Source organism: Echinops telfairi, unplaced genomic scaffold (assembly GCF_000313985.2).
Source record: "Echinops telfairi isolate 266 unplaced genomic scaffold, ASM31398v2 ScPeMD7_7469;HRSCAF=8507_0, whole genome shotgun sequence".
Taxonomy (NCBI): Eukaryota; Metazoa; Chordata; class Mammalia; order Afrosoricida; family Tenrecidae; genus Echinops; species Echinops telfairi.
Window position 1 is genome coordinate 84,206,222 of NW_022111372.1, and position 10,141 is coordinate 84,216,362.

General features: G+C 51.8%; 1 protein-coding gene across 1 annotated transcript in view; it reads right to left on the reverse strand.

Moving 5' to 3' along the window:
- ABLIM3 (actin binding LIM protein family member 3) overlaps positions 1–10,141 on the reverse strand; it is a 144,739-nt gene that overhangs the window by 58,976 nt on the left and 75,622 nt on the right. Inside the window, exons 5-6 of the mRNA XM_045284718.1 lie at positions 7,694–7,820; positions 2,650–2,743 (exon numbers count right to left, since the gene is read on the reverse strand). Coding sequence (XP_045140653.1) covers positions 2,650–2,743; positions 7,694–7,820 — 221 coding nt within the window. The remainder of the gene's footprint in view (positions 1–2,649; positions 2,744–7,693; positions 7,821–10,141) is intronic.

A 10,141-nucleotide genomic window follows, 5' to 3' on the forward strand; every position in this document is an offset into this window, starting at 1 on the left:
TGTAGCAATCTGAAGCTTAGCATCATCTTCCTAAATGTCACAGCCCACCCGCCCGCCTGCCCCAACCGAAAGAAGCTGTTCACCATCTCAGCAACCCCGGCCATGGATGGCGCCAGAAACCTTTTGAGGGAGGGGAGGCCGAGAGGGCAGCCTGATTCCAGCATCAGTGAGAGAAGACAGAACGCTGGTGAAGGAAACCGGAGAGAAGATGGCAGAAATCAGGCCATGCTGGAGAAGGCAAAGCAAGGCAAACCAGATGAGGAGATGTAACAGGAAGGAAATAAGCTATGTGGTTCTCCGTGGTTCGGGTGCAAACAAGGAAGGAAGGTTCGGACCGACACACAGCCTCATGAGTTCTGTCACCCAGGAAGGACCGAAGGGAAGGGGAATGACAAGAGTGGGCTGAGACGGGTAGAGAAAAAGGAAACTAAATGCTAATGGGTACCAGGCCAGGTCCCTGGAGAGTTGACCATGTGAAGGGCCTCATGACTGACTATGGTAAGCTCACAGACACGGGGTGCAGCTCTATTCTGAAGCACAGGGGTACCACGAATCAGTATGGATTCCACGGCAGCAGGACTTCTGTGCCACAGGCAACATGGGCCAGCATTCTTTTTCCTGGTCAACATACACTGTTGTCATCAAGGTGGTCTTTCACTGTAGCCAACAGCGGTTTCTCAAGACGCAGTCCTGAAGTGCTCGGCTCTGACGGACCTCGCCAGCCTTTCCCAGACTGTCCTTCCACTGCCAGGGCACTCCTGGGTCCTTCCCACTCTTTGGACGGCTCCTCTTTTCCTTCTAAGACCTCAGTGTTTTTCCACCACCTGTCAGCTGGCTCCAGTCCCCACACCCCTTGGAACTCTTGGCGACCATCTTGACAAGTGCTTTCGGATTGGGCCCCTCTCGGCCTGAGCCCTGCCCCTGAGCTCAGACCCACATTCCTCAGTGCCTTCTGGAAACCTTCCCAGGACAGGATGTCACTCGCCACCCTGCCCAAAGGGCACTCCTCTCTGCCCAGATCGCCCCTGCTGCCCACCTGACCTCCTCTCCTCCAGGCTTCACGCTGGGGTGCGATGTTCCTTCCATTTCCACATCCCCAACTTATGCCACTCGAACTTACAAAGCTGGAGGCATTCTACGTCTGCAGTGTTGGAGACATGGGACACCACGCTTCTCACTGGCACTCCGCTCAGAGTCTGTGCTGCCTGGGTTGGGCAGTGCCTGCTCTCTGGCCTCCCGCTGCCAGTCTCTCCCCTCCTATTGGGCCTGCGCACCTCCTTACGGGCCACTCTCCCTTTGCCCAGGGATTTCGGACCAACTGCTCACCCTGGTATTACAGATCTGTGGAATCCTGGCCCCAGCTGCCTTTCCAGCCCTCCTGTGACATGTCTCATCCTCCATTGCACCCCCGACCACTCCCATGCTAGGTTTCGTACTGCAGTGACTCCACGTCTCTGAGTGCTCATCTTCTCTCTGACTCCGCAGTGAACTCTCCACAGAGCAGTCAGAATGATCTTTTAAAAAACAACCATAGCATGCTGTCCCCTGGGTTAAGCCTCTCCACTGGCTCTCCATTTCACTTGGTCTACAGGACAACTCATCAACACAGTCTGCAAAATCCTGTCTGATACGCACCACCTCCGCAGCTCCCAGTTGATATCGTCCACCCACACCAGCCTTCCTCGCTCTCCCCCAATGGGTCAAGGCCATCCTCCCCCCAGCCCTCCACTAGACGGCCTCCCTCTCCTCCACCAGGCTTGGCTTCCATGCCAGCTCTCCAGGCAGTGCTTTCTGATGGTGTCTCTTGCCTGCAGGGCCCAGATGTGGCCACAGACACCTCGTGAACACACAGCTCCAGGTAACCACCACCCATCGGGCAGATTTGCCAGAATTAATGACTCAGCTCATGACAGCTGACTCAGCTGTCTGTCCCTCAGGCAAGCAAGCGAGGCACACATCCTCCCCAAAGTCGGTGCGTGAGTTTGCAGAGTCAATATTAGAGCCCAATCGCTTCTGTTATTATATTTTCCCTTCATACGAAATGTTTTGCTGCTCCCAGTTCTCCCGGGGTGGTGGTGGTGGTCCTGAAGCAGCCTTTCTGTCCCTACAGCGTGTCGGGGAATGGCTGGGGGGGAGGGGGGAGGTGTGTGAGGGGGTGGCTGGCGAGTGGGGAGCTCGGGCAGGGTCTCAGCAAGGGCGCTGTGGTTGTCTGTCACAGGCAGAGAGAGCCGAGCATCAGAGGCTGACGAGGAGAGCTGTTGCTATGGTGATGGACCAGCCAAGGAAGGGCTTAGGAGCAAGCTGCTAGACAAGCTGGTTCTTAAATCAACACATTACAAAATGACTAAATAAGTAAAATAATAATAAAGGCTTCCATTCTCAGGCAGGGATGGAAGAAGATGGTACTTGTTATCCTTCCCAGAATTCTACTTGGGTTCTAGTCCAGAGAAGCAAGGGATTTTGCTGGCATAGCAGTTTGGGAACTAGAAATAATTTTGATTGCCTTCTCATTTTTGGGGTCACACTCAAGGCCAAGTGGCAAGCAGAGGAAGCAGGGCAGGTGGAGGTTATGACCGCCGGAGTGGAGTGAGTTTCTCCTTTCTCGACAAGGGTTATGTAGAGTCACAGGCCACCCTGCTCATCACTCACCTCCAAGACCCTGCCACTGATGTACCGGTCACAGGTCTCGCATTTAATGCCAAACTGGGAGTGGTAGTCGGACTCGCAGTACGGAACGCCATCCCTGCAAGAGGAAATCCACACGGGAAGGGGAAGTCAGCGGGGGCGGGTGGGGAGGGCGTCACGTGGCGGGTTGAAGCCCCGCTGCCAGCAGAGGAGGCAGGGCCCACGCTGGAAGCACTTGGGGGCTGATTAAAAATGCAAACTCCCGAGACACACCTCCGACCTACTCCTGGGGAGTAGGCTGGGGGACACTGCATCTTGGCAAGTTCCCCGACGAGAAAGGGACCCCTGGTCTGGACTGCTGGGGGCCGGGGGGAGGGGAGGCTGTTGTGCCCCTCCCCTCCCCCTCGCAGTCCCCTTTACCACTCTCGTTCCTTTACTCCAAAGGGATGGTGTAAAGTCCGTTTTCACGTTAAGTTAGAGCAGGTCACACGGACATAAGGCGCAGCATCTTATCGGCCTAAAGGGGAACCGTCTCTGCCCTCCTCCCTTCCCAGGAGGGGCTCGTGAGACCAGCGCTTTGTTGTGTGTGCTTTCTGCTTTTAGAGGAAGCCCGTCGAGGAGATGGAACGACACAGGGGCTCAACCTAAGCAGGGACCGAGAGCACAAGAACAGAGGTGGGGTGGGGTGACCCGCTGTCTTGTGCATCAGAGCACAGCGGGTTGGAACGGACTTGACGGCACCGTCCGCAACCACCACAACGAGAACCACAGCGATCGCCACGGCAAGGCTTTCGTTTGAATGAAGATTTCCCCCTGGCGGGAGAGACGTGGCTCCACGTGCGCCCTTGCAGCGTGCGCCCTTGAAGCGCGCGCTCTGACATCACCGAGGGACACGGCCGTCGGAGAACTCTCCGTGCACCGCTCTCACTGTGAGTGTCCACCGGGTGCTAACGGCGGCACACACAGCTGCTAGCAGAAAGGTTGGAGTTCTCGTCTACTCAGACGTGCCGCAGAAGAAAGGCCTGGCGAGAGAAAATCAGCCAATGAAAGCCCCGTGGCGCACAGTCACACCGGGACACGGTGACCACAGGTCAGAATTCACTTGGCTTGCTCTTTCTTCGTTGTTGTTGTTACCGCTGCGACGAGCAGCTGGTATTGCTTGCCGTTGGCAGGCTCTGCCTCTGATAAGAGTTTTGCAGGATGCGTTCATTTCTCTTTACTGCAGCCCTGTGAGGTCAGCAAACCCAAGCTTGGAGCAGGTGAGTACCTTGTCTCCTCTACATAAAAAAACCCACTGGCATCTGGGCAATTCTGCTCATGGCGACCCCATAGGACAGGGTAGAACTGCTCCTGTGGGTTTCTGACATTGTGACTCTGTAGGGGATTAGAAAGCCTCATCGTTCCCCTATGGTGGTTTCGAACTTCTGACAGTTAGCAGCCCAATGCGTTACCACTATACCATCAGGACTCCTTAACGACAAGCCTCAGAGCTGGGGTTCAAAGCCTGGTGGAGAAGCAGCAGTGACAGGGACAGCGGCCTAGCAAAGGTCTGGAGAAGGGCCAGTACCCACAAGGCAAGGAATTGTTTGTGAGCCCGGGAGACAGCCCCTCCCAAGTCCTCCCACTGTGGGATGGAGGGTAACTTCAGGGCGATGACGTCATTGTCAGGAAGTGGGGAAAGGGAGCCAGCAAAATTTGGGTGTAAATGCCAACAGAACCTCATGTGCACCTACGGGTTGGTGAGGCCTCTGGAACTTTGGAATTCACACAATTGTGCCAAGCAGCAGATGGTACGATTTACCGGGCTTTTATTAGGTAGGCAGCACAGATGTCTTAGTTTTTACACAACCCTAGAAGTAGGTCTTCTACAAAGGGTAGAGGGAGCTGCAATGGGAGGTCTTTCCTACAAGCGAGGAAATGGAGGCTCAGTGAGTCGGGCATTTTGCCCGGGTCATGCAGACCGGGTTCAACTGGGCATCTTGGTCAGCATCTGCTGGCAGAAGGATGAGGAGAGACATGTAGGTCATGCCCCTGTGAATCCCCATGCCTTCTCTTTCCTGGTCTCTCTTTTCTCTCTCAGTGCCTCTGCGCTAGGTCTTCTCCTGCCCAGGCCCTTGCTGGGGCTCCCAGTGGACTGTACCTGGTAGAGGTGGTCTTTGAGAACAGCAAGTGCCCACAGATCAGGAGGAAAGGGAGAGAGGGTTGGGTGGGGGAAGTCTTGGCCCAGGAGGCAGGTGGGCTCTGGTGGTGAGAATCACGTAGACCATTGATTTGGGGTCCTTCACCTCCATCTCTCGCTCCAAGGGGATGAGCCAGGCTGTAGAAGTCCAAGATATGGTGGGCAGTCTCGACTGGGGCTCTCTAAGAAGGTGCTCCAAGCAAACTCTTACCCTCAAGAGCTTCTGACTGGGCTTCCAGACTCAGCACTCCTGGCTGGAGACTCCAAAGGGCACTCCTCACTTGGCAGGCACTGAGGGAATGCCAAGCTCCCATTGGCATGGCATTCCAAAGCTCCCTGCGAGCTGACCTTGGCTCACCTCTGCAGCCCAGACAGGGCTCCGTCTGAGCACACAGCTCAGCTGCCTTTAGCACTGGCTTTCCTCCCTCTCTGCCCTTGCTGTGCATGCATCCTGCTAGATGCTTTCTTTAGTCGCATTTTTAAGTCTCTCTCTCTCTCTCTCTCTTAAGATCAACCCCAATACCACCGCCTTCCAGAAAGCTCTCAGAAAGTCCAGCTTCTACTTCCTGCTAGTTAAATGCCTCGTTGGGTGTTAGCCCACTCCTTGGTACCGCAAAAGAAAGGCCTGGTGACCTGCTTCTGCTACGACCGCAGCTGAGAAAGCCATATGAAGTAGCCCTGCTCTGTATCAGGTAGGGACACTGTGAGCTGGGGTTGAGTCAATGGCAATCATTTTGATATTTTGGGTTTCTCGTCTACCTCTGACATGGGCCAGTGTCCATGGCCAGCATCCATTTCCTCTGCTGCTGGAGATAGAGATCAAACACTAGGAAGTTACTTACCACCCCTTCCACGTCCCTGTTTCCATAGCTTTAAAATGGAATAGACACCTCAGTGAGTAGTTATGGTAGTCTAATGTGACAATGCACACAAAACTCAAACCCAGAACCCGTGCCATCAAGTCCATGCTGACTTACAGAGACCCTACAGGGCTACTCGTGTGGATTGCTGAGACTGTACCGTTTTTCTCTTTTTTAGGTTCTTTTTAACAATTTTATTGGCTTATAATTCCTGTACCATTCAATTCTAGGGTTTAAATATATTTTTTAAAGTTGTGCAGTCATCAGTACCCATTATTATTAGCTCCCCTCCCAACCTCACCTGTGCTAATCCAACTATGAATCTAGTCACTGCCTCTATGGATTCTTTATCTTGGATTTCACATAAAGAAAATTTTATTTTAAAAGACCCCAACAACAACAAAATAAAACGTAGAAAAGCCTCAATCCAAAAGAAAGCAGTATAGAAACTAGAACAAATTTTAAGAGGGCCAAAAGGGAAAACAAATGATAATGCGCTACATTTTAACCTACCTCTCTGCAGGAACCCACTTTCCAATGCACTGTGCTGGGTAGCAAGGCTGTTCACATCTCTAGTCAGTAGTCCAAGGGCATTGACTGGAGGGTTAATCCCATGTGCGACTCTGTATTCTGGGCGTTCACTGTCATTCATAGCTTTCTGTAATGTGGGTGCTCAGAATTTAAGCTCCAATGTGATTTCCTAGTCTGATCTTGGATTTTGCAATCCTCAGATCACACAGGCTTGCATGCTCCTTCCATGTGGACTTAGCTGACACCTCACTTAGATGGGTGCTTGTTATAAGACAAGTCATTAAGACCCCAGATGCTAGCTGGATATGACCTGATTTCTTCACCACACTTTGCTACAGTACCTATATCTTCAGTGACCACATCATGAAGGTAGTATTGAGCAGGGCCATGTGGTAAAAACTAATTGTTCTTAGTTCTTAGATTAGGGTTCACGATTAAGTTCAAAATCCATTCATGTATCTAAGTTAACATATATCCCTGGTTCACTTTAGAGGCAGCGTTATCAGCTTGTTGAGAAAGAATTAAAGACACCTCCATGAGACATTTGGTAATTCTAATAATAATATCATTAATCTAGCCAATGGTATACATTTAAAAGTACTATTGAGACCAGGAAGGTATACATATGTAAGAAAACTTTTTAGATTAAAATATATGGGAAGTTCCCTTCTATAGGTTACAAACTGAACACTGTTTAAGAAAGTAATGAGGGTGAGACACAAGGCAAAAATGCTCATTCACTAAGGCAAAACTATGTATGCAGGACTAAGACCTATTAAAAAAAAAAAGGCTGTAAAATTTTATGGGAGCAGACAGCCTCATCTTTTTCTCATAGGGTGGCTGGTGGGTTTGAATTGCCAACCTGTTGTTAGCAGCCCCACACGCCACCCACTATGCCAACAGAGCTCCTTAATTCACATAAAACAGTAGTAAGTTCTATGTGCATCATAAAAGCTCAATATATGCTAGCCAATATTGTTATCAAGAAGCCCTAGTGGTGCTGTCGGGTGAGCAATGGACTGCTAAACCACATGGTTGGCAGTTCAGACCCACCAGTTGCTCTGCCGGAGAAGGATGAGGCTGTCTACACCCATAATGATTTACAACCTTGAAAACCTTTATAGGGTTGCTAAGAGCCAGAATGCACTTGATGGCAGAGGACAGTATTATCAAAATCATTACAAAGTTAAGGCAATACATATCTGATTGGGCATGGGGACAGCTGGCTGTATGAAGAAGACAGGCAGGGCTCTGGGAGGGCTAGCAATAAGGGTGTGGAGGTGATGAGATGGTGTGAGGCTTCTGGGAAGCAGAGGGGAGTGGGAAGAGAAGGAGCAGACATTTGAAGAATGGAGGCGAGCCTCTCAGGTGGAGAGACACCCCGAGGACAGAGGTTGGGCCAGGCAAAGATGTCATTCTGGCCAAGTGTGGTGAGCACACAAACCCGAAGGGAGTGGAGGCTGGAGATTGAAGTGGGGGCGATATGGGGGAGACTCACTTGCTAATGTACTCCCCGGTGAGAATGACACTGCAAGTTTGGCATTTGAAGCAGCTGACATGCCACTGTTTGTCCAGCGCCAGGAGTGATTGGCCATGCTTGATCTCCTCCTTGCAGCCAGCGCAATCTGCAAAGACAAGAGGACTCCCCTGAGCAAGAGGACATCACAGACCCTGGGTCCACTGGCCATTATCCTATACTTCTTGAACATCATCTGCCCACAACTACTCTCACATGCCGCTGCCACCAGTCCAGACCCTTGGCCAGGTGAGCGATAAGGAGCCCTTCTGTGGGAGAGAGAAGGAGGGGACCCATCAGGGCTCCTACACACAGCTCCTGTCCATCATTCTGACCACTGTTCACCTGCAGAGGACCCACCCTACATAGCCTCTGCCTGGTCCTCAAGTTGCCCCCGCATCACGGTGCTCTCCTTGTTACTACCGTTGGCCCTCACTGGGAGCCGGCAGATGGGCATCATCTCCAGATCGACTGAATTTTAACTACTCTCCAGGTCATTCACAAGCAAACAAAGTCTGAGAAACATTGCTCTGGTGGGCAGGATAGGTATGTATATATTTTTTCTTGCTCCTTGGTGAGGACTGTGCCTGTGTTCTGCAGTTCAATCGATTCCATTGCCTAGCATGGTGCATGGCACATAGTAGGAGCTGGAGGCATATTTGGTGAATGAGTACGAGTGAATGGGCCTCATAGCATCCAAGCCAAGGCTAGGCTATATCATATCCTCCCCCACCCCCCAACATGTTTATATGCCAAACATGCACCTCCCAAGTGGCAAGGATTAAAGTGTCTTCTGAAATTGTCACAAGTCAGAAAGGCAGCCTCTCTCTCTTTCCCTGTCACCAGGGAACTTATGTTGGGGCAACAGAAAGTGGAGGAGGCCCAGCGTTTTGCCTGTGGCTCAATGGGCGTCTGGGAAGGGGCAGGAAACAGAGCTCAAGTCCAAGGTACTTGGGAGATGCTGGGAATTCAGGCCTTGCGGACCGGACCGGATGACCCACTTTAGAGAAGGAAAAGGTCATGGGCCAAAGTTTACCAGAGGACAAACCCTCCTGATGGCACCAGCAGACGGAAGGACACATACATCTGTGCAGTGAGGCAGTTACACATGGCTAGGGGTGCCTAGAGGGAAGCCCGGAGTCAGTCCTAGAGCTGCATATGTCTGTGTGACTAGGGAGGGTGGTGTGTCCAGCGGCCTGGGGGAGGCTCTGGGGTCCTGACGAACGAAGTCTTTTTGTGCAGCCTCCGCCACAGTTATTCAGGCTCAGCCCAAGCCAGCGATAAGGCAGCTCTCTGATGGCAAACTACTTCACGTCTCAAGCCTTCCATTGGGAGCTGGTGAATAAAGACATTTGGTTTTCTCTCTTCTTTCTTTCATCTGGGATAAATGCCTCCCTCCAGTAATTGTGGCCTTCAGAGTGTAACAGTGTAGCTAGGTCAAGGTCACACCTCCCCTTCCTTTTCTACAGGCAGGCAGGCATCTGAAGAGCTGTGCTCAGGCTCCATGTAGAAGGAGCTGAGGGCTGCGGGCACCTGGATACGCTCCCTAGACCATGGACTAGGTCTCTGCAGGTCGCCCTGGAACATTGCACACAGGATTCGCCAGCATTCTTGATAGATGGATGGGTCTCCTCCTTGGGGTCCCACCTCCAGCAGCTTGCTCCTTCTTGAGGAGGTCCATTTTGCCTTTTGTAACAGGTCTGATTAAGAATGTCTTCTTTATATGGAGCTGAGATCTGGCTCCTTGCAACTCACCCCTATTTCAATACAACCAAGAACACACTACCCCTTGCCCACACAGCAGCTGCTTCAACGATTTAAAGACAACTGCGGTTCCTCCCTTACCACCTTCATTCTTTGGACTTCATTTTCCTTGCTTGCTACTGTCCTTGGGGTGTGGATTTCAAGGATGCAGGCATGGTATTGACCAACCACATGATATTTCCCTTCCAATAAAGCTTCTTTGAGTAAGCTGCCTCCGTTCTCGGCCCTCCCTCAGTGACGAGTCCCATGCTGCCACGGTTCAGTGAGGTGTCTCAGATGAATGCAGCACTGTGTGGCAGTGCAGTGCAGTAGCTGAACTGAGGTCAGGCTGCCTCATGGAGAAGTCCAGCGCTCCCAGCTTCCTCATCTGTACCATGGGGACAGTTATCAATGCGATCGTTACAATGCTGATGCGAAGAGTAATGGAGACCAGGCCTCTGAGGACTTGGCATGGAACTTGGCATCCCTGTGCCCAGCAAATGGTGGTGGTTAGGATTCCTCCGCTTTTTAAAATTTATTTTCTGGGCAGTCTCTGCACTCAGATCTGCGGCCAGCAGCAAACTGTCTGGCATTGAAGCCCTGCTGATTCCTCCTGGGAATCCTGGCTCCCCTTCTCCATGGAGTTGTCTTTTCATGTTCTTCCCAAGCTGCTCTCCATGTTGATCC